Source organism: Molossus molossus, unplaced genomic scaffold (genome assembly GCF_014108415.1).
Source record: "Molossus molossus isolate mMolMol1 unplaced genomic scaffold, mMolMol1.p scaffold_m16_p_19, whole genome shotgun sequence".
NCBI lineage: Eukaryota > Metazoa > Chordata > Mammalia > Chiroptera > Molossidae > Molossus > Molossus molossus.
In genome coordinates this window covers 47385049-47409233 of record NW_023425354.1, presented here as the reverse complement: position 1 = coordinate 47409233, position 24185 = coordinate 47385049, and the positions used below count along the sequence as shown (strand labels likewise).

General features: G+C 46.1%; 2 protein-coding genes and 1 pseudogene across 2 annotated transcripts; all 3 read right to left on the bottom strand.

Moving 5' to 3' along the window:
• Nucleotides 1–198: 198 nt before the first annotated feature.
• On the bottom strand, nt 199–1882 carry RNASEK (ribonuclease K). Its single transcript, XM_036269444.1, has 3 exons — nt 1669–1882; nt 928–1004; nt 199–514 (listed from the first exon to the last, which is right to left on the bottom strand). The coding sequence occupies exons 1-3, from the start codon at nt 1744–1746 to the stop codon at nt 373–375; spliced, it is 297 nt and encodes a 98-aa protein (XP_036125337.1). The 5' UTR covers nt 1747–1882; the 3' UTR covers nt 199–372.
• An 8570-nt stretch (nt 1883–10452) lies between these two features.
• Nucleotides 10453–21788, bottom strand: LOC118634472 (polyunsaturated fatty acid lipoxygenase ALOX12-like). The gene is made up of 14 exons (XM_036269038.1): nt 21622–21788; nt 20904–21105; nt 19750–19831; nt 19522–19644; nt 19303–19403; nt 18795–18955; nt 17164–17307; nt 15828–16037; nt 13991–14077; nt 13601–13770; nt 12975–13096; nt 11078–11178; nt 10785–10955; nt 10453–10663 (listed from the first exon to the last, which is right to left on the bottom strand). Exons 1-14 carry the CDS (start codon nt 21754–21756, stop codon nt 10484–10486), a joined length of 1989 nt encoding a protein of 662 aa, XP_036124931.1. The 5' UTR covers nt 21757–21788; the 3' UTR covers nt 10453–10483.
• Nucleotides 21789–22592: 804 nt separating this feature from the next.
• LOC118634883 lies at nt 22593–23211 on the bottom strand (annotated as a pseudogene).
• Between the last annotated feature and the right edge of the window lie 974 nt (nt 23212–24185).

Below are 24185 nucleotides of genomic sequence, written 5' to 3'. Positions count from 1 at the left end.
CCCTCCCGCAGCTGATTGGCTTAAACTCGGCTGCTCAGTGGTTCACCAGCGGCTCGGCGCATGGAGGGGAGTGGAAGACACCGCCTCACTTCCGGTCCGGCTTCATTCCACTTCCGTCGAGGGGTCGGGATTCCTGACTTGGAGGCCGGTATCTAGGCCCAGTGCCCGCCTCTTCCAACCCAAGCACAGACACAAGGCTTAAGAGGGCAGTTTCTCTTTATTGTGGTAGGGGAAAAGGCGAGGGGGCTGGAGGGACAGGTGACAGTCTTAGCTTCCCTCCACTGGGGCTGGGCCCCAGAATGGGCGTCAGGACGGGGTGGGGAAAGTCTTTAAATAGAAGAGGGGTACGAAGAGAGTAAACGAGACCGTGTTCTAGCGCACCATATATTCCTTTCGCTTATTGAGCCGAACTTGGCAGAAAGAGAAGCCTCCGAGGAGGAGGTAAAGGCCCGCAGCGATGAAACAGTTGTAGCTGACTTGCTCGTAAAGGTTGTATATGTTCTCGGGGCCATTCCTAGGGGTAGGGATTAGGCAGAGAAGTGTCAGAAACATTAATAGCAGTACTTACTATGTGCTAGGTACGGGTTCTAAGTGCTTTTATGTGTATTATCCTGGTCTTCTTCACTCTATGAGGCGAGTTCTACTGCAGCATCCATTTTTGTGGAGGGGGACGGAGGCACATAAAAGTCAAGTAAAATACGTGAAGAAGCCACAACAAAAGTGGTGGGTTTAGGATGGCTGCTGAGGTCTGACACTCAAGACCAGTACGAGCTGTACGCTAAAGAGAGCAGTTCTCTGCACCCAGTTCCTCAGCCACTGGGCCCCAAGCATCCAGCCTCCTGCAATGAAATCTCCGCCCATAATTCTGACCGCAGGCTCAGTCACCTCCCACCTACCCCAGCCCCGCCTCTCCCATCTGACACTTACTCAAAATCTTTCTCTGTGAAGGGAACGTCTTCAATTAGCACAGCAGAATGGACGTTAAAAAAGATTCCGAGCATTATCTGAAAACAGGAAATGGATAGGTTTTGACCTCAGACACCTTCGCTGGTCACTCCCTAAACTCCTTCCACTTCTAATGTTGCCACAACATCTGAGTTTGGGAATTAACGGAATGCGCTGAGGATTGGAGGTGGATTCGTACTCAGTCGTCTGGAACAGGGCATAAGGTGGTGACAAAGAGACGACCTGGCTGGGGCCAAGGGCAGAAATAGTGAGTAAGCCAGAAACCCAGATTATTCTCCTTTCCAGAGGCGTCGTTATTACGGGACAGGGCAGAAGGGGTCAGGGAGAATCGGCACCTATTATTATTTATTCCTGGAGTGGGGAGGGTGGAGTCCTGGGGAAACAAGCGCCCCCTCTCCTTCACGGCCCTTCATTCAGTTTAAGCATCTCTCAAGAACCAGCTCTTCTTCCTCCTACCTTGAGGGGGTCTCCAAGTTTACCAGCCCGGGCTCCCATTCCTAGCTCCACTTCCCTCCACCACTACCCGCCCCACTCTGTTTCTCTCTTTCTCAATCTCAGTTCTGCCTGGTTCTCCAGCGGCTAATCAACTACCCCCTCCAGCCTGCCTGCTGCTTTCTAAGGCCTGGAGTCTCCTAGCCTTCCAGCCCTTCAACGCCGGGGCCCCTCGGGTCCTCTCCAGTTCTCGCAGGCCAGTCCCCTCACCAACATGATCACTCCCCAGGCGCTGAGGACGATGCCGCAGGCAGCCAGCTTAGGCCCACAGCACAGAAGCGACGCCATGAAGATGGGAGTCGGGGATCGCCTGGATCTGGGCGGAGTGGAAAGGCGGTGACAGGAATCCCCGATGGGCTGGAGAGGTAAAAGAGAGCTGAGTCCGGAGCTCGCGCCGCGAAGGATGGAGGAACTGGAGGTCGGCGGAGGGGCGTGGCCTCGGGCCCAACCTTCGTGCGGGGGGCGCCAGGCGGAGGATGCTGGGCGACTTGGCTCCTGTCCAGACTTTGGCCATAAAAGGCAGTGTGTAAATGAGAGCAGCCCCCCCGGAGTCTCTTGTTGACCCACGTAGCAGGGGCGCGAGTACTACAGTAGCAAGGGCCTAAGGTTTCTTGGTTCCCCCCTCTCCAGGTTAGAATGGAAGGAGCCGACACAGCACGTGACCCATATTGGCAAGTCACGTGACGAGGAACCTCCGGAGCTGGTCTTTGGGGAAAGAGACTTGGTTGCAGAGTTCCTGGTAACCTTAGCGGTGGGCTCTTAGAAGCAGAGGACTGGAACTGTTTTTTTCCCCCTCAGACACTGTAGTTTCGGGTAGTATCCTGGGGGGGGGGGGGGGTGGGGGAGATGGTAAGTAAGACGGAAATTCACGCCGGGAGAGGACGCCGATATCTCCTCTCGTCCCTGCCTTTAAAAATAGATATTCTGACCCAGTAAAAGGAAACAGGAGACCCTTCCAGAGGTCAGGCATACTGTTGTGGCCAGAGCGCTTTAAAATTGCGGAGCGTTCTGGGCATTGGATCAAGTAACATTTTGTTACCGAACATGGAATACTAAATGGTTTTGGATGCCAAATTCAGGAAAAATATGGGCATTAGGAACCCCCTATGGAAAGTAGACTCTGAGTTAAATTGTGAAGGTGAGGTCCTGCTAAATGTACTGGAGAAAGAAATAATGCACAAAATGTCACGTTGCTTCCCTATTGTAAACTAAGAGAATGGATTATAGACCCCTTGAATAAGGCAGGGTACAAGATTTAAAAATATGAATAGATTATTTACTCCAAAGAAAAAGTTTGTGTACTTCACTGGTAAGAGACAGGTTTGTAACAATTTAGGGAAACGGGTGTTTGAAGAACAGTTTTGTTCTGAGCTTATTGTATCCAGTCTAGTGAAGACAGTGATCATAGCATAATTGAGAGGGGGTCACTTTGATCCCCAAACCCAGAACTAGACAAAAAAACAGTAGTTGGTATAACTGGTCATTTTCCATTTATTTTGTGTGTATTGTTCTGAAAAGGGCAGTGAGAGAACCTGGAACACATATGGAGACTCCATTGTACTAAAGGGGCTGGGAAAGTGGCCTTGAGACATAAATTTCATGTCTCTTTTGTTTGAAACTATTTGCGGAAGGAAGCCAAACGTTTTTATTCTGCTCTAGGAGCACCTTTGTTATTCCAGGACTTTTGGGAGTAGGTGTGTGAATAGGAGGAATAGGGATGGAGGGAAGTTGCGAAAGAACAGAATCAGGAATTTTTAAGTCGGCCACCAAACATGAAGTCTAGCTCCTGGGAAAGGAGAATTGAAGTAATTCATTTCTCCAAGAAATCTTCCGCACCCACCTCTGAGAGCATTCTCTGGATGTTTGCAAGTAGGGTCAGTGCCTCAGACTAGAAGAGTACCCTTGTCCAGGTACTACCACTGAGGGCCAAATTCAGCCTGCACCTTTTGCAAAGCACAGGGGTGTTTCTCTTTGTATTTTTTAAAAAATATGTTTTTATTGATTTTTTTAGAGAGAGAGGAAGGGAGAGAGAGAAACATCAATGTGAGAGAGAAATACCAATCTGCTGCCTCCTGCAAGCACCCCCACCGGGGATCAAGTCCACAACCTGGGCATGTGCCCTGACAGGAATCGAATGGGTGCCTCTCAGTCTGTGAGACATCGCTCACTCCACTGAACCACACTGGCCGGGGCTGTTTTTGTATTTTTATTTTTTTAAATTAATTAATTTTTTTACAGATGTTTCTCGTCTCCTCCCCCCCCCCCGCCCCCATTCCTCCCTCCCTTCCCTTCCCGCCTTGTCCCCAACTCTGTTGTCCATGTCCATTGTTCATGCACACATGCATATAAGTTCTGTGGTTTATCTCTCCCCCACCACTCCCTCTTCTGGGGATTGTCAGTCTGTACCCAACCTCCACGTCACTGGGACTACCCCATTCCTCAGACTTTTATGTTCATTATATTCCACAAATAAGTAAGATTATATGATACCTGTCATTCTCTGTTTGGCTTGTTTCGCTTAGGATAATACTTTCCAGGTCTCTCCATGTCGTCTCAAAGGATAAGAGATCTTTCTTTCTTACAGCCTCAATGTACTCCATTGTGTATATGTACCATCGCTTTTTTATCCATTTGTCTACTGATGGACATTTGGGCTGTTTCCAGATCTTAGCTATTGTAAATAGTGCTGCTAGGAACATGGGGGTATATATATTCTTTCTGATTGGTGTTTCAGGCTTCTTAGGGTATATTCCTAGAAGTGGGATCACTGGGTCAAATGGAATTTCCATTTTTAATTTTTTGAGGTAACACTATATAGTTTTCCATAGTGGCTTCACCAGTCTACATTCCCACCAGCAGTGTACGAGAGGCCCCTTTACTTCACACCCTCACCAACACTTGTTGTTTGATGATTTGTTGATGGCGGCCATTCTGATAGGTGTGAGGTGATACCTCATTGTTGTTTTAATTTTCATCTCTCTGATGATTACTGATGTTGAGCATTTCTTCATATGTCTCTTGGCCATTTGTATGTCCTGTTTGGAGAGGTGTCTATTTAGTTCCTCTGCCCATTTTTTAATTGGGTTCTTTGTCTTCCTCTTGTTGAGTTGTATGAGCACTCTCTATATATTGGAAATTAACCCCTTATCTGATATATCATTGGCAATTATACTCTCCCATACAGTGGGTTGCCTTTCCATTTTGATGACTGTATCTTTTGCTGTGAGAAGCTTTTGAGTTTGATGTAGTCCCGTATGTTCATTTTCTCCTTTGTTTCTGTTGCCTTAGGTGATGTATCAGTGAAAATTCCACTGCATATGATGTCTGAAATTTTGTTGCCTACATTTTCTTCTAGGATTTTTATGGATTCATGAGTCACATTTAAGTCTTTTATCCATTTTGAGTTTATTCTTGTGTAGGGTGTAAGTTGATGGTCTAGTTTTATTTTTTGCATGTAGCTGTCCAATTTTCCCAACACCATTTTTAAAGAGGCTGTCTTGACTCCACTGTATGTTCTTGCCACCTTTGTCAAATATTAATTGAGCATATTGCCTTGGGTCCATGTCTGGGTTCTCTGTTCTGTTCCACTGGTCTATATGCCTGTTCTTGTGCCAGTACCAGGCTGTTTTGATTACAGTGGCTTTGTAGTGTAACCTGAAATCTGGTAATGTGATCCCTCCAACTTTGTTCTTTTTTTTTTTTTTTCAAGATTTCTGTGGCTATTTGAGGTCTTTTTTGGTTCCATATGAACTTTTGAAGTATTTGTTCTAGTTTTGTGAAGTATGTCGTTGATATTTTAGTGGGGATTGCATTGAATCTATAGATTGCTTTGGGTAGTATGGACATTTTAATGATGTTAATTCTTCCAGTCCTTGAACAGGGTATGTGCTTCCACTTTTTTATATCTTCCTCTCTTTCTTTTTACAATGACCTGTGGTTTCCTGCGAATAGGTCCTTTATTTCTTTGGTTAAGTTTATTTCTAGGTATCTTAATTTTTTTGCCACAATGGTAAATGGGATTATTTTCTTAGTTTCTCTTTCTGTGAGTTCATCATTGGTGTATAAGAATGCGATCAATTTCTTGACGTTAATTTTATAACCTGCTACATTGCCAAATTTATTTATTAAGTCTAGTAAAGTTTTGATGGAGTCTTTGGGGTTTTCTACGTATAGTATCATGTCATCTCTGAATAATGAGAGTTTCACTTCTTCCTTTCCAGTTTGGATCCCTTTTATTTTTTCTTCCTGTCTGATTGCTGTGGCTAAGACTTCCAGTACTATGTTGAATAAGAGTGGGAAAGTGGGCATCCTTGCCTTGTTCCTGTTCTTATGGGGGATGCTTTTAATTTTTGCCCATTGAGTATGATGTTAGCTGTAGGTCTTTCATATATGGCCTTTATTATGTCAAGATATGATCTCTCTATTCCCACATTGCTGAGCGTTTTTATCAGAAATGGATGGTGGATTTTGTCGAATGCTTTTTCAGCATCTATTGATATGATCATGTGGTTTTTATTCTTTATTTTATTTATGTGGTGTATCACATTTATTGATTTGCGAATATTGTACCAGCCTTGCGTCCCTAAGATGAATCCCACTTGGTCACGGTGAATAATTTTTTTGATGTATTGCTGGATCCGATTTGCTAGTATTTTGTTCAGGATTTTGGTGTCTATGTTCATCAGGGATATTGGCCTGTAGTTTTCTTTGTTTGTAGTGTGTTTTTCTGGTTTTGGAATTAGAATTATGCTGACCTCATAAAACGAGTTTGGAAGTCTTCCTTCTTCTTGAATTTTTAAAAATAGTTTGAGGAGAATGGGTGTTAGTTCTTCTTTGAATGTTCGGTAAAACTCCCCCGTGAGGCCATCCGGGCCTGGGCTTTTGTTTGCTGGGAGAGTCTTTATTACATCTTCAATTTTCTTAGTTGTTATTGGTCTGTTCAAGTTTTCTATCTCTTCCTGGTTCAGTGATGGGAGCATATGTGTTTGTAGAAATTTGTTCATTTCCCTTAGATTGTTGGATTTGTTGCCATATAATTGTTCATAATAGTTGTTAATGATCATTTATATTTCTTTGGTGTCAGTTGTTAACTTCTTCCCTTTCATTTCTGATTTTGTGTATTTGGATTCTCTCTCTTTGTTTCTTGGTGAGTCTAGCTAAGGATCCATCAATCTTGTTTATCTTTTCGAAAAACCAGGTCTTTGTTTCATTGATCTTTTGAATTGTTTTTTTGGTCTCTATGTCATTTATTTCTGCTCTGACCTTTACTATTTCCTTCCTTCTACTTGCTCTGGGGTTTTCTCTTTGTTTGCTTTCTAGTTCTTTAAGTTGTGAGGTTAGATAGTCTATTAGAAATTATTCTTGTTTCTTGAGGTAGGCCTGTAGTGCTATGAACTTCCCTCTCAGAACTGCTTTTGCTGCATCCCATAGATTTTGTGTTGCTGTGTGTTCATTTTCATTGGTTTCTAGGAATTTTTTCATTTTTCCCTTGATCTCCTCGGTAACCCATGTGTTGTTTAATAACATTCTTTTTAGCCGCCTTGTGTTCAAATGTCTTTGCACGTTCTCGTTGTAATTGATTTCTAGTTTCATGCCATTGTGATTTGAGAAGATGCTTGATATGATTTCAATATTCTTGAACTTGTAGAGACTTAGTTGGTGCCCTAACATGTATTCTATCTTTGAGAATGTCCCTTGTGCACTTGAGAATAATGTGAATTCTGTAGTTTTAGGGTGTAATTCTCTATAGATATCTATGAAATATTTTTGGTCTAGTGCTTCATTTAGAGTCTCTGTTTCTTTGCTAAGTTTTTTGTGTAGAGAATCTATCCAGTGATGTCAGCGGGGTGTTGAAGTCCCCTGCTATGATTGTATTGCTATTGATTTCTCCTTTGAAGACTTCCAGAAGATTTTTAATATATTTTGGTGCTCCTATATTGGGTGCATATATGTTTATCAAGGTTATATCTTCCTGTTGGATAGACCCTTTCAATATTATGTAGTGGCCTTCTTTGTCTCTAGTTATGGCCTTCATTTTGAAATCTATTTTATCAGATATGAGTATGCTACCCTAGCTTTTTTTCCCTTTCCATTTGCTTGGAAAAAAATTTTTTTTTCATCCCTTCACTTTTCATCTATGTGAACTTTTGTTGTGAGGTGGGTCTCTTGTAAACAACATATATATGAGTCCTACTTTCTTATCCAGTCAGCTACTCTGTGTCTTATTATGGGAGCATTCAGTCCATTCACATTTAAAGTGATTATTGATATGTATTTATTTATTGCCATTTTTGTTTAGTGTGGTTCTATTTTTCTTCCTATTTCTCCTGCTAATTACAGCAGTCCTTTTAACATTTCTTGCAGTGCTGGTTTGGTGCTAATGTATTCCCTTAGCCTTTTTTTTTTTGTCTGGGAAGCTCTTTATTTGATCCTTCTATTTTGAATGATAGCCTTGCTGGATAGAGTAGTCTTGGATTCAGATCCTTGTTTTTCATGACCTTGATTACCTCATGCCATTCTCTTCTTGCCTGTAGTGTTTCTGTTGAGAAGTCAGCTGAGAGCCTTATGGGGTTTCCTTTGTAGGTAACCTGTTGCTTATTTCTTGCTGCTTTTAGGATTCTCTCTTTGTCTTTAATTTTTGGCATTTTGATTATTATGTGTCTTGGTGTCGGCCTGTTTGGGTTCTTCTTACTTGGGGCTTTCTGTGCTTCTTGAACTTGAGTACCTTCTTCCTTCACCAAATTAGGGAAATTTTCTGTCACTATTTCTTCAAATATATTCTCTAACCCTTGCCCATTTTCTTCCTTTTTGGGGACTCCTATGATGTGAATGTTATTACGTTTCCAGTTGTCCCACAGTTCTCTTAAGCTGTCTTCCTGTTTTTTAATTGTTTTTTCCTTTGGTTTTTCTGATTGGTTAATTTTTTCTACCCTGTCTTCTAATTCACTGATCCTGTCCTCAGCTTCCTCTACTGTTTAGACCTTCCCATGTGTTGTTGTTGTTGTTGTTTTTTTATCCTCACCTGAGGACATTTTTCCATTTTTTATTCAGATAGAGTGGGAGGGAGAGAGAGGAAGAGAAAGAAAAAAACATCAACGTGAAAGGAACACATTGAGTGGCCACCACCACACGACCCCACCAGGGCCGGGGACAAACTGCAGCCAAGGCACATGCCCTTAGCGGGAACCGAACCTGGGTCTCTGTGGACCACAGGCTACCACTCTAACCGCTGAGCCAAACTGGCCAGGGCCCCATGTGTTCTTTATTTCTGATATGTCATTCTTCATTTCTTCTTAGTGGTTTTTAATTTCCAACCGGTTGATTTTCAACATTTCTATTTCTTTACTCATGGTGCTCATGTTCTCACACATGCTGTTGAGCCTCCTCAAGATCAGGGCTCTGAATTCTATTTCTGTTAACTTGCTTAACTGCACCTCAGCTTCGGTAGAGGTCTCTTGTTCTTTCATTTGGCATTTGTATTTTTGTTTCACCATTTTGGCTATCTCAGTGGGCTTGGAGCCTGCCAAATTTTCTATGTGGGTCTTGGTGTTCTGTTGTTTGTGGCACCCTCTAGTGGGTTTGGATGAGCGTGGGATGACCCACTTTAAACACCACTGTCAAGTCTTACCTTCCTGGGCAGAGTTGCAAGCCCAGGAATGGTTCAGTTATTCTCTAGCTTTTTGCCTGGAGGCTATCAGTAGTGGTTAGCTGAAGAGCCTTGGCTTCTCAGTTGAATGAAAAATTCCCTCAGGTGTTCTGCATAAGGGGATTTTCTGAGGGTGGGGCAGATTCTGGTTGTTAATGAGCCTCAATTTGCATTTCAGTGGCCACCGGGTGGGGTTGAATCTCCAAGGAAGGGGCCACAGCCTCTCACCAGAACCCTGGGAAGGAGTAAGATGACCACTGTCCTGTGTGGCTGCAACTCAGCAAAAGCTCTGCGCGCCCTCCAAATCCTGAGTGTCCCCACACAGTTTTAGTCCAGTATGCCCTCCCTCTGTTAGAGCCCAAGATGAGTGGCCGTGGCTATTTTAGGGTCTGTCCCGGCTCTGCGCTGCGGAGCCGCTTGGGAGTGTAACCCCGAGGGCGCTGCTCACAGCTAAGGCCACTGCTGTCTGTGGGCTCCCAGCCCCCCTCTTGTGCCTCTGCAGTCCTACCAGGATTGAGTCAGTGTCCCTGGTTATATGGTCCAAAAAAGCAAGCTGCTTTTCTGATGCTTTTTCCTGATGATTTGTCTTTATTTTCGTTGTAATTCCAGTTTGGTCATGGGAGGTGGTCTGTAACTTCCATTCACTCCACCGACGTTTTTGCAATCTTTTTGTTAGCTTTTAACTTCCATATTACTGCCCCAAGCTTCTTAAATCTTTTACTTCATATTGATGCCCCAAGCCTCTCATTCCAGAAAACCAAAACCCATCACTCCAGTCAGGCGGAACAGAATGATGGAACCACCTTAACCCACCCCAAACTGCATAAGGTTGCTTGACAAGAGAAACAAGTTTCAGGAGACCCCAGGCCTGACCAATCAAAGATGACCACATCTCCTCGGCTGAATGACCCCCCCCCCCCCCGCCCTAAGTTTAAATATCCTTAGTCTGTACAAGCCGGTTGCCACTCTCTCCTTAGAGGTAGTCCGACAGGCTAATTCCCAATAAACCTGCACTTCTGGAGACCATGCACCGCCTCGTTCCGCCTTGTTCTTACACTGTTTTTGTATTTTTAAATGGTTGTAAACCAAAAGAAGAATATTTTGTGACACGTGAGGTTCCTGTTTCACTGTATGTAAATAAAGTTTTATTGAAACACAGTCACACTCATTCATTCTTATATTGCCTGTGGCTGCTTTTTGCTACAACAGGAGAGGTGAGTAATTGTGACAGACTGTGTGGCCTCCAAAGCTTACAGTTTTCATTTGGCCTTTTACAGAAAATATTTGCTGCCCCTGCCACCACCACTGGGCCATTGGGATACTGATGTGGGGGGTTTAGTTGGGAGAGCTGGAGTTTTTCAGGTAGGAGCACCTTAGAGCTCAGATAGTGATACTGTTCTCTATGTGGCTGGGCTTTAAGTATTCGTAGGCTAGGTCAAGTTGCTCATTCCGGGCTGTAATTTTCCTTTCCCAGTTTTCCAGATCTGTTTGGAATTGGTTTAGTACAGCCTTGGCCTTGGGGCATGAGAAATACTTTTCTTTGTGATGCCCCAGAGGCACCTAAGAAAGAACAAAGGATCAGTCATTTTCTCATATGAAGGCAGAAGCACCTGGAGCCTAGCCCCTCACTCTTATGTGTCCCTTCCACTGTGGTTTCCCTTTTGCTAGAATCCTCTCTTACCATGTCTGGCTGGCGTCGACCCAGATGCGTTGTGATGGTCATTTGAAAACAGGCCTTTTGGACATCAGGTAGTGAGCCCATCACTGTGGCCATTGTCACATCTTCCTTGGTGGTGGGTGGGGGCATTCGCATTGTACATGGGGCATTAGGAACCCAGGTAAACCAGTCCAGCTGGGGAAAGAAAGTAGAACTCTAGTTCCCTGGTACTTAGGGTTTGAACCCCTTTCTCTCCCTTGGGCATCCCAAGGTCCTGACACTTGCTTTCAGGGACCTGGGCTTTCAGCTGTCCATACCTGGCCCTTGTTGATGGCCTCATGCTGGACAGTGCACGTGAACACACACATGGTAAGGAAATGGCAGAGTTGATTCTGAGACTGGAAGAAGACGGGGAAACCTGGGCAGGAAAGGAACAGGGTTTAGAGGCTACAGCATGAGAGGAGAGAAATAAAGGTTGATGTCTTTATTTTGGAATTGATGGGTGTTGGTTCATTTATTCAGATATATGTGCATCAGACATGAGTTTCAATCCAGGCTCAAGCAGTCTAGTTTGGATACCTTAGGCTCACTAACTTCTCTGAACCTCCGTTTCTTCACCTGTAAAATGTGGATGATACTTAACTTATAATTAAGATAATGTATAAAATCACTTGGTATGTAACAAGTTCTTAGTAAATAATTATTGTTATTATGCAAGGGTTGGGGGCTGAAAAGGTCAAGTGATCAAATATTTTCTGCCTTAAAAAGTGGGTAAGAATTTAGGGCTGCTTCCCCCTATTCTCAGACAGGGAGGTACAAGAACCTGAGTTATGAGGTGGGGAATAAGAGAATTCATGGATTTCTAGTGTAGTGAAGAGAGGCTTTCTACGAATGTTATCTCAGGCTACTCATTTTACAGTGGAAATGGGGACTCAAAGACCCAATAATCCTATCAGTTAAGTAGAAATATAATTACTCCCCTTTTATAGATTGAAAAAATCAAAGACTAGAAAGAATAAACTGCTTGTCAGGATACAGTTGGGAGAAGGCAGGGCCTGACCTTGAACTTGAGTTCCTGACTGCTAATTTCAGACAGTTTTTGATTTTAGCACATTTCCTTTACAAGTCTGTTGGGAAAGTCAGGCAAAAGTCAGCTATGAGAACTGAGGGAGAGAGAATTAAAGTTAACATGTGAAAGTTTTATTTTCCAAATGCAGTTGATACTAGTTGGTCAGGGAGAGGAAGAAGAGACTTGTGGGGGCATGTGGAGCCTAAGGGACAGCACTGAGATGTCCTAGAGGAAGTTTGGTCCTGGGAGGGTGGGGTGGTGCAGCCTCAGATTCCCCAGGGAGAGGCTCCTGCAAAGTGCAGGTGTTGGTTTACTGCTCACTGCATCCCCAGGGCCTGGCCTCCCCAGTAAATGTCTGTAGGTGTTCCACAGAGGCAGAGATGTTGGCGAGAAGTGTGAGGAGCAGGGACTGAAGGATGATTTGAAGCAGTCCGGGCTGGCTCATGTGTGCGAGAGAGGGGAGGATGAACCTTGGAGAGCTCAAGAAAGGCTGTTTCTTCCCCAGCAGTTCAATGTGGGTAGGGGGTGTTAAAGCTAGTGACTAGGTCCTTAGCTAGATCCCAGCCAGGGTGGGAGGAGGATGGATTGGCCAAAGGAATGTGAGCCCCAAAGGACAGAGAACTGAGTTTGGGTTTGAGCCAAAGCATGTACAGTACTGAGTGCACCTAGACATGACCTTGCACTGTGGTAAAGTGTGCAGTGTGCATGGACCCTCTGTGTGTGCTGGACAGTAGCAGGAAAGAGAAGAGAGGAAAAACAGAGTGGGTTATTGTGGGATTTGGTGGGATCAGGTAGGAAAATAGACACCATGAAGAGAGATGTGGGCCCTAGTGGGGCCTGGGCAGATCCCTCACTGGCTGTGGTTCTGGACCCACTGGGCCCCGTGCTGTGAAAAGTTGGGGGCATCTGTGACTAGGCATGTGGGATGGACATAAAGGTTGATGACCAGGGTCTCTGAAGAGGGTAATCCTTGGATTTCTAGAACTGTCCTGAGTCTTAGGAGGAGGGAATGGGATCCAGATGCTTCATGTGTGGAGGGAGAGGGGGTGATGAAGGGTTTGGGTCATGTCCCCAGAATGACAAGGCTAAGAAAGGGCTCTGGGTAGAGTGTCCAAGGAGCTCTCTTCTGTGGGGAGGGACCTCACCTCGGTCCTGGGCCTGGCACAGCCCCACCTCAGTGATCTCCCGACACCAGGCCTGCAGCTCAGGGTCCCCTCTCACGGTGTCATTGTCGTGGTAGAAGAGGTGGATGATCCCTTCCACGTACCTGCCCAGAGGAGAAGGGAGCTCAGCTCTGCGAGAGGACAAGGCTGTAGCCTCTGACCACTACTCCTTTTCTGTGGCCTCTGCCCAGTTGACTCTCAACTGTGTCTGAGTATCGATCCTTTAAGGTGCCTTTTGGAACATTCCTCAACTTTTTCTACACATTAGTGTAGAAAGGAATGAAATGTGGGTCATTACTTCTAGAAATTCTCTATACATGGTGGATAGCCACTCTTCCTGACAGAAACCCTGATTTGTCCAGATCCCTCAGTCTCCCCATCCATAGCTATCCCATCCTAGGCTGTCTACCCCCAACCTAGTCTCTTCCTTATCAGACCCCACTCACTGTCTCTTCACTGTTTCTCCTCTCTCCCAGGTTGAGTCTTCTGCTCCTCCTGTCTGGATCTTCTTGTTTCATCTTCTTATTGCCCCAAGCTGACCTCAGGCCAGAGCCCCATTCTCACTGTCCCCACTGCCCATTCATTTGTCAGCTCCCACTCTCACCCACCGGGCAATGATCTTCCAGAGCTGCAAAGCATCGTGAGCATAGAGGGCACTTGGAATTCCCAGCAAGCCCCGGTCAGCCAGATCGTCAGGAGGACAGAGTGAGCGGTAGGTCAGCTGAGCCATGGCCCGACGCATCAACTGCACATGGCCCCCTCCACCTGTGTTCATAGCCTGGGACAAGAGAGATGAGAGACCTTGAGGAAGAAGACAGAGCATAGTATACAAGAGGTTCAGATGTGGGGTTCTCACATTTAAAGATGTGAGTATAAAGGGACAGGCTCCTGAGTGTAAGGGCGGGGCATTCACACAGGTTGGTCTGGGATCTTGAACATGACAGGAGGTCATGCAGAGTTAGGTAATTAGGTGGCCCCACACTTTATTACCCCCTTACCTGATCAAATATACCTCCTTTTGAGATAAGTTGGTTCCGAGCCCGTGTGTTGATCTCCATGGTGTAGCGGGTGTGTGGGATCAGGAGCTGGATGGAGAATGTTGGAGGGGGTGGTTTATGGAGGACTTGCTTGGGCCCTTCTTTATTAGAGAGTGGCACTCAGCATGGTGGCCTTCTCTCCTCTTGCTGCTGTCCTCCCTTCTAGGGCCTTTGCAGGCTGGTCTCCTTTCACTTCTCTGATCACTCATTCTCATGCTCTTTACTCCCCTGTGAGTTAGGCTCTGCAGCTAGACTGACCTGGGTTTCAATCTACACTTCACCATTCACTTTGATCCTCGCCCAAGGTAATGGATCCTCTAAGGGTTAATCTGTGTCACCACCTATTCATCACCCCCTCTGCCAACAGAGGGCGATAGTAGGGTTTCTTATCTCAGGAGGCAGTGGTGATGCTGAGGTGAGCTTTCAGCCTGTATTACATAGTTTTGTCTTGTTATCCTTCAACAACACACGGTGAAGCTCCTGTTGTCCTCATTTAGAGACGAGGGCACCGAAGCCAGCATCTGGTAAGTACTGATGTCAGGATTCAGAATTTAGACCCTGGCAGTCTGAATCCAGAGCCTGCCTACATAAGCTTTATGGCATTTACAGGTTAGTTCTCCTGTGTGTCCTGATAACAATGCAGTTGTTTTCCATGAGGTGATGTCGTTTAGGTGAGCAGATACTGGGGTGGAGAGGGACAAACTAGTAGAAGATGGTGATGCAGGAGCACCATTAGATCAGTTAAATCTAAAATTCTATTAATCACACTGATCATCTTGTGTATGTTACCCCAGACTCAATGAGGCTATAGCTACCATTGGCCAGATTTGGGGGGTCAGGGTATGAGCCCTCGGCTTGAAACACAGTTCAGTTCTCCTTACCCAGGTACTCATTTGTATATCTTGCCAACATTTTAGACTCTGTGGACCTAACACTGAATACCTCATATTTGCTTCCAAACTGACTTCTTACCATGACCTTTCTGTTTTTGACAGTTGCTCTGGTTCATAAATTTGTATCAGTGTTGTCCCTTCTCTGTCATGGTCCCTATACCTAAAGTGTCATCAAGATTTTGAGATACTTTCAAACAAGCACAAGTCTTATTTGATGCCTTCTGCCTAGTAGTGGATACTGAACTCACTCTTTTACAAAATTCAACACACCCACCCTGTGAGCTCTTAGGTGTTTCAGCTTAGACCTTTGACCTTTTTCTCTTCAGTCATTCCCAGGCATGTGCACCTGCTATTTTCTTGCTTTATCAAGTCTTTGATTTTTTTTTTCCTTTTCATTTCTGTTACCACCTTGCATGTCTTTCTCCACCTCTCCTAGGCAGGTATAAGTAACCTCCTGGGGTGTTCTCCTTGCCTTTTACCCATTCCTACAGCAGACTCCTCAGTTGGGGTGGGACATTATCCATCCATACTGTCTCTTGTGATCTTAAATTCTAGTTCTAGGTATTGTCCTCTGGTTGGTTCTATGGGCATCACTTGTCTTCCTGGATAAACAGTAAATATCCTAAGACAGTAGCAAGGATTTTGTTTTACTAACACTATTCCAACAATACTGTAGGCTCATTGCTAGATGGTCAAGTCTCTGGAATTTCATGTCCCGAAGAAACATTAAGTGACTTGATGCAATTAAAATACAAGTCTTAAAATATCGATACAGTCTTCCTGCTCCTCTTCCCTTTTTTTCACAAATTGATGTACACATTATTTTTGCTGCTGCAATATCATTTGACATTGTCCATTTCCTCTTGGATCTGAGTGAGGTGGGACATGGAGGGGAGAGGATGTACCTTGAAGACAGGGTGCAGTCCTGGGAGGCACCTCATGGTGGCAACAGCGATGACCTCAGCCAGCAGATGGGTATTCAGCAGATGATATTGGAGTTCATGCAGTTGAAAATCTGAATTTCGGACCCATGACTTTGCCAGGAGCCAGGCAAGTGGAGGATCTGAGGGCAGGAACAGTGGTGGGGTGGGGGAGCTGAGGTTGGGAGGTTGGATCTGGGAAAAAGAAATAAAATGTTTATTGAACTTCCACGTTATGTATGACATTATGGTCAGCCTTCTTGGAGAAACAGAGAGGATAAGTAAGAGTATTCTTTTCCAGGAGGTCATATCTAGTAGGAGGAATGAGGACCCTTCCACTCTGCCTCTCTCCAGCTGTGGGGTCATATGAGTGCCATGATGGTCAGACTGAATGCAGGAGAGTCAGAAGCAGGAGTCCAGTAAGGAAATTCTAACTGGTTTGGAAGAAACGTGATGGGGTTCAGAGTTAGGGTGGGGGGATGAAAAGGAGAAGCTAGATGTGTAAGATAATTGACAGTACTTAATTTACTGACTGTTGAAAACTTTGGGAGAAAAGATATTCAGGAACCAATGGGTATTTAGAGTCAAGGCTACTGAGAGATTAAATAGTGATTCTCAAAGTGTGTTCCCAAACTAGCAGCATCAGCATCGCTTTGGAATTTGTTAGAAAGGCAAGTTCTCAGTCCCCATCCCAGATCTACTGAAAAATAAAATCTGGTGGTAGACCCAAAACCTGTGTTCTAATGAACCCCTCAGGTGGTTCTTACATACACTAACATTTGAGAACCATTGAGTACAGGATGAGAACCTCAAAAGGCCATTATGACTTTTTTGTTGTTGTTAATCCTCACCTGAGGATATTTTTCCATTGATTTTCAGATAGAGTGTAAAGGGGGAGGGAGGGAGAGAGAAAGAGAGAAAGAGAGAGAGAGAGAGAGAGAGAGAGAGAGAAAAACATTGATGTGAGAGAGACACATCAATTGGTTGCCTCCTGCACAAACCCAACTGGGGCCAGGGTTCAAACCTGCCTCCCAGGTATGTGCCCTTGACTGGGAATGTAACCTGACACCCTTCGGTCTATGGGCCAACACTCTAACTGCTGAGCCAAACCGGCCAGGGTGGCCATTATGACTCTTGAACAAGTACTTCCAGTTGGGTGAGTCAGGGAAAACCAGGCTGCAAGCAAAGAGTGACAAGAGGACAGGTCTCACTGTGTGAGGATGGAATTTGGGAGCCAAGAGCCAGGGGACTGGGTCTCTGGGAGCAGAGGTTGGGATGAACAGAGAGAAGTGTTGGGGGGAGAATGCCCAGGGCACCTCACCTGGATGACCATGGGCAGCAGCTTCCCACTGGGTTCCATCTTCAGCATGACGAGGGGGGCAGCCAGGTACTGCTTCTCTCCTTGGATCTCGTTGGCTGTAATTCCATCCAGTAGGATGAAGTCAGCTTCAAACAGGGAACCCTTCTGGGGAAAAGAGGAATGTGTCCCTGGTTAGAGTTCAAAGTCTACCCTCAGAGGAACAGGGCAAAGGGGAAAATACATTTAAAGATATTTATCTTCTGCCCTGGCCAGTTTCTCAGTGGTTAGAGCATCTGCCTGTGGACCAAAGAGTCGCTGGTTTGATTCCGGTCAAGGGCACATACCTTGGTTGCGGTTTGGTCCCTGGCCCTGGTCAGGTCAGTGGGAAGCAAGCAGTTGATGTGTCTTTCTTGCATTGGTGTTTCTCTCTCTCTCTCTCTCTCTCTCTCTCTCTCTCTCCCATCCTCCCTCCCACTCTATCTGAAAATAGATGGAAAAATATCCTCAGGTGAGAATTAAAAAAAAAAAAAGACATTTATCTTTTATTAATCAATGTCACCCCAATAAATTTAATTTAAAAATACAGAAATTTGCCCTGGTTGGTTTTGCTCAGTGGTTAGAGGGTCGGCCTGTGGACCAAAGAGTTGTGGGTTTGATTCTGGTCAAGGGCACATACCTCCATTGAGGTTTGGTCCCTGGCCCTGGTTGGGGTCGTGCAGGAGGCAACCAGTCCATGTGTCTCTCTCACATTGATGTTTCTCTCTCTCTCCCTCCCTCCTTCCCACTCTATCTGAAGATAAATGGGAAAATATCCTCAGATGAAGATTAAAAAAAAATAGACATTTATCTAGCTTCTTGCCATTATCCTATATGAGTACCAGAGTCCTATTGGCAGAACTAGAGCATCTTGTCTAATTCCTCTTAATTTAAATAAATGAAGAAAAACAACTTAGTGTGGATTGGTGCCTTGTGCAGGTTTTGTGGTAGCAGATCTGGGTTTAGAAGCAGGCCTCTCAGTCCAGTTTGCATCACAGGCATTGCAAACTGTCCCACTGTCAAGGTGGCTGTGCCCCTTTCCCATCATTCCCCAGCAGTCTGCTACCTGTGTTTGGCTCCCATCAGCTCAGCAAGTGCTTTTTCACTTCCTGTCCAAATCTCACCTCCTCTGCCAGGTAATCCAGAGGTTCCCCTGACTACCACTGCCATGGAAACCGGACACATGCATGTGGACATGCTCACATCCTGCCTTGTTCGTCTGCCTTACATCCAGCTCATCTTGTCTGTATGCAGCTTTCCACCTCCAGGAAACAACCTCAGTTCTCCCCACCTGACAGTGCATACTTCACCTTTTTTTCTGCCTGTGAAACTGATATTGGGAGCACTGACATCAGCCAGGGCATGTCATTGTCCCAGCAAACATCTCTGGCCCCACCTGTATACACCTTGGAAGTCCATGCTGGGAGTTCCTCATAGTTTCTACTACATACTTTATCATCTGTTTGTTTGTTTGTTTGTTTTCCAGCAGAGAACTCTGCACGCAGGGACAGTGGGTTACCACAGCCTCTTTTCCCAGACTCACCTTTGATCTCTTCCCTTCACCAAATTCTCCCCACACAGTCAAAGAGAGAACAATGTAGGGTGGGAGGGTGTACCTGGAGTTCTTTCTCCAACTGGGCCCAAAGCTCCTCCATCCCTGAGGGCAGCACCAGCCGGGAGGGCAGAGAGGTGCAGCGTCTCAACAGCATGGGGTTGGCGCCATTGAGGAACTGGTAGCCAAAAAACTCATCATCCTGCCAGCACTGGTGAACCTTCTCTGTGGGGTCAGGGTAGAGGTTAGGAGGAAAATATTATTAATTTTATTTCAATTTATTAGGGTGACATTGGTTAATAAAGTTATATAAGTTCCAGGTGTATAATTCTATAATGCATCATCTGTATATTGTATTGTGTGTTCACCACCTCAAGGAGGAGTATGTTCACAACTCAGTGTCCCGCCTCCAGGCCCTACCCCAGTGATTCGGGCATATGACTATCCTGTATCCAGCCCCTCTCTGAGATGATGTCTCATATGGCAAGCATTATTGGGGACTATGGAATGTGGAGATAGGGTCATCAAAAGGGGCCATCAAGGGGTTATAGAGACCTGGGGAAACCACTGACCAGCCAGGGTGCTCTTCTGGTCCCAGATCTGATCAAAATCCTCCAGATGGTTCCAGGAGCTCAGGAGGGTGTTGACACACTTGAGGGCCATCTTCAGTGCTCTAGGACAGGCATTGAGGCATGAACCCACTCACTGATTCCTCACCCCTCACTATTTACCACCATTCTTGGATCTCCCAGCCTTTATTCCACTCTGAGCTCCACCAGGCTTTTCCTCACCCTGCCTTCAATTTCCAATCGAAGTCCAGCCTCTTCTCCTCGTGGAATCTCGTATTTGGAGGTAGATCATCCTCACTGCTTGCAGCTATTGTCAGGGGTAACCCTTCCTTCCAGGTGGCCCAGCTAGGACATGGGGACAAGGCTTCAGGAAGGGTGTTCAGGTCAGTGATGCCAGGGTCAGGGAAGGGGGGTGTGAAATTTGGGGGTCTAATATGGGTGGGTGGTCACCAGTATATTTGTTGTCTTTCCTTCAGTTCCTTCTCTCGATGTTTCTGGAACACATCCGATGCATTGTCTCCTGCCAGGCGGGCTGGGAAGACATTAAGACAATTGACCATCAGTTTTGCATGGTCCTGTGTTCTCCCCAGCTTGTCCTCACTTTCCTTTTTGTGTCATAGTCCACGTGTTCAGTTGTGCACTGTTGCTTTTATCTCACTGTGCCTCCATTTCATTGATTCCCCAGACACATTTATCCCAACTTTGAACTCCTGGTTTCACTTATCTCAGCCCTCGTCTCTTGCCTTGAGACAAAAGTGGCATGCTTGCCACCCTTTTCTTGTCCCTTACTTCATCTTTTCCTACCTTATTCTGTTTAATCAATATCTATGATTGAATAAATCACCTGAATGAAGGTGATAACATCTTCACGCCTATGCCCACACCTGTTTTCTATATATTGCTTTGATTAATTTTCACTTTTTGAACCTCACCTGCCACACCTCAAAAGCTGTTTGCCTCTATCTAAAATGACGTCTTCCTGCTCTTATTAGTACTTATACTCACCTGTATCAAAGTCATATATTTCATGTTTCCATCCTTACTTTTTCTTGACTTCACTTGTCTCTGTATTTCTGTTTCCCACAGTAACTAATTCAATAGTTGCTGTCCTCTCTCAACCCCAGTCAGTGTGCTCCCTGCCCTCACAGTTGTCTTCTCTGTTTTCTCAGCCAAACCAGCAGCTCTCCAGTTATATAATTTACTGCTCCCTTACCTGTCTCCTCCCAGGGGTCACACCCACTATCCCCTATCCATGTGCTAGCTCACCTGTCCCAGCCCTAACCTGTTCCCAGTCACACAGAGCTCCCCTTGCCACTGTCCTTGGGCTCCTCTGTTCCCAGCATTGCTGCAACTCCATTCCCTGCGCTCACCTTCTCCGCAGGTGGGAGCTACATACACATCATTATTTTCCGGTCAGTCCCACTCCAGCCTTTCTAATTCTATGTATAACTTTGGCACTTTATAACTTTCCCCCATTTTCTGTGTTGTCCACCCTTAACCTGCTGAGCACACACTATTCAAGCCCCTCGGACCTTCCGCAGTGCTAGCCCTGCCCACTCAGTAGTCCCGAGGCCCTGCACCCACTTCCCTGAGGCGCCCCTCACCGGTGCCCTCGGGCAGGCTCAGCACTCCCTCGCCCTGCACCCAGCGGTAGCACGGGAAGGCGGCCTCCGCGCTGTCGCCAGGACCCTGCACCGTGATGCGGTCGCAGAACCACGCGTCGTCCACCAGGGAGTGGTGTTTGCGCAGCTTCACGAACTGCAATGGCCCCAAGTCCTTGGGGACGTCTTGCTCAAATTCCTCCACCTGTGGAGACAGGAATCCGGTGAGAGTAGAGGGGCCTGGGAGAGGCTGGTTTACTGGGGGTGCGGGCGTCCTTTGTGGAGTCCGGTGACAAGGCCTCCAGAGACAGCATTCCCTCCTGCCAGTGCCTGTGATGTGAGACTCAGGTCTCACCGAGGGACGCGGGCAAGGCCCGCAGTCTATTGAATTAAAGACTGAGCATTATCACGTACACCGCCCACTAACTGAGCTCTCAAGGCGCCAGCGCTCTGGCTCTCCGAGGACCTGCCTCTTTGACCATTGATCCCATAATGACACTGGCTTGGGGTCGATTGAAGAAGTAGTGGAGGCTGTGAGGACCACGGTGGGAGGGGGTGGGGGTGGGGGTGGGGTGGGAGAAAGACATTGAGCCCCTGCCGGGCTCTGGCTCTGACCCTCTTCCTGCTACGGTGCAGGCGTCCCAACTCCTGGAAGTCCCAATGGGCGTTCGCGCTGTTCGAGCCCGAGGCGGGCACTGGGGTCCCGACTATCCCTGCTGACCTGGCCCCGCGCCGGCCGCAGCTGCAGCTCCAGCTCCGCCTCCCCGCACTCCCCGACCAGCCACAGCTGCACGCGGTTGAACGACCCAGAGAAGGCCCAGGCGCCGGTGGCCACGCGGATGCGGTAGCGGACCATGGCGGGTTCCCCGTAGCCAAAGCGGGGGGTAGCCTGGTTTTGCGATTCTCGGACCTCCCAGGGCTTGACTCTAGGCGTCTCTGGGCCAGTTCGGTGCTTTAGAGATGGGTCTGGGTCCCCGCCTGCCTTATAACTTTCAGGCGTTCCCAAGTCTCTTCCCCAGACGAGCCCCAACTTGCCAGCCGCTGAGCAGGCTGTGGGGAAGGACCACGCCTACCGCCTACCGGGTCCGAGAAGATAAAAGGGCCTTCGGTCTGGGTGAGGCCGAGAGGATGGATGGGCTGTGGCGTCTCTGAAGCTCCCCAGCAAGGTCTGGGGCCAAAAACCTCCAGGTTGGCGGGAACATGGAAGAGGACATTTCCCGAGGTCTCCAGATCTTTTGGAGAGCTAGTTGATAAGAGAGGGCGAGTTGGCCTTCCAGAGGGGAAAATTTCCCTTTTTCTGGGCTGGGACCTTGGAAAGGCCAGCCTGGGAAGCTTCGCTGGGCTGCTAGACTTGTTATCGTCCAGTTAAGTCTTCAGTTCCTAATTTTTACCGAATTTGAGCCCAGTCCTTTAATAATTGACCAGAGGTTCCCACGTTGCTTAGAACCTTAGAATATGGAAAAGTAATAGCTCAAGACTTGCTCCCTGCTTCTCTGGTTTCAAACATCTCCTCATTTGGACCCTAGTTACACCAGATCTTGAGAGAGGCCTAATTGAGGCAAGCCTCCTTTTGTCTAACCTTCTTACTGTCTCCCAGGGTGTGCTTGTCAAAGAGATACTCTGCCATGCCAGAGTCAGGGGCCCCCAATCTGTGCAAGTTAATTACATGGTCACCCAGTTCTTTGATGGATTTCACATGCTAATCGGGTAGTGAGTTTCAAGGAAGTCACACAAGTGAGGGTCATTTTTGTCAGTAGCCAGTTTGTGCAAATCCAGTAGTGACTGATTTCACACTTTTTTCCAAGTGTAATGCACACTCCATCGCATTCAGCCCATTCTCCCAGTCATCACGGTCTGGTTTCTTGATATCCTAGAGGAAGATTCGGCCACCTTGTTGGTTCTGCATCTTCATTAGTTTCTCAGAATGTTCCCTCTCTTCATGAGATTGGTAAAAAAAGTATTTGGCAAAGTTCTTCAAAGCCACATCATCGTGATCAAAGTAGTAAGACATGGACAGGTAGACGTAGGAAGCGTAGAGCTCCAGGTTGAGCTGGCGGTTGATGGCGGCTTCTGAGTCCTGATGGTAATTCTGGTTCACCTGTGAGGTGGACGCGGTGGACGTCATGGTGGGTGGCTGAGGAGAGGCGGCTGAACGGCGCTGGAGCAGGGTCTTTGGGGATGTCCCAGGCGCTGTGAGGAGGTGACCGAAGGCTGGATCAGGTGGCTGGGAAGGATGGGTTGAGCGCTGGGTTCTGTCCAAGCACTGTTGAAGCAGGAAACCATGGGGATTCTCCGCGGATACTGTCTCCATGTAATTTATTTCTGCTCTAATCGTTACTATTTCCTTCCTTCTACTTGCTCTGGGGTTTTCTTTTTGTTTGCTTTCTAGTTCTTTAAGTAGTGGGGTTAGATAGTCTATTAGAAATTCTTCTTGCTTCTTGAGGTAGGCCTGTAGTACTATGAACTTCCCTCTCGGAACTGCTTTCGCTGCATCCTATAGATTTTGTGTTGTTGTGTGTTCCTTTTCATTGGTTTCCAGGAAGTTTTTAATTTCTTCCTTGATCTCCATGGTAACCCACTCATTATTCAATAACATGCTATTTAGCCTTTGTGTTTTCAAATGTCTTTGCATGTTCTTGTTGCAGTTGATTTCTAGTTGTGTGCATTTGTGATCTGAAAAGATGCATGATATGACTTCAATCTCCTTGAACTTATAGAGACTTAGTTTGTACCCTAACATGCGGTCAATCTCTGAGAATGTTCATGTGCCCTTGAGTAGAATGTGAATTCTGTAGTTTTAAGGTGTAATTCTCTGTAGATATCTATTAAATCTATTTGGTCTAACAATTCATTTAGAGTCTGTGTTTCCTTGTTAATTTTTTGTCTAGAAGATCTATCCAGGATGTCAGCGAGGTATTGAAGTCCCCTGCTATGATTGTATTGCTGTCGATTTCTCCTTTGAAGTCCTCCAAAAGATTTTTAATATATTTTGGTGCTCCTAAGTTGGGTGCATATATGTTTACCAAGGTTATATCTTCCTGTTGGATAGATCCTTTCAATATTATGTATTGGCCTTCTGTATCTCTAGTTATGGCCTTCATTTTGAAATCTACTTTATCAGATATGAGTATAGCTATCCCAGCTTTTTTTTCTTTCCGTTTGCTTGAAAGATGTTTTTCCATCCCTTCACTTTCAACCTATGTGAGTCTTTTGTTGTGAGGTGGGTCTCTTGTAAACAATATATATGTGAGTCATACTTTCTGATCCAGTCAGCTACTCTGTCTC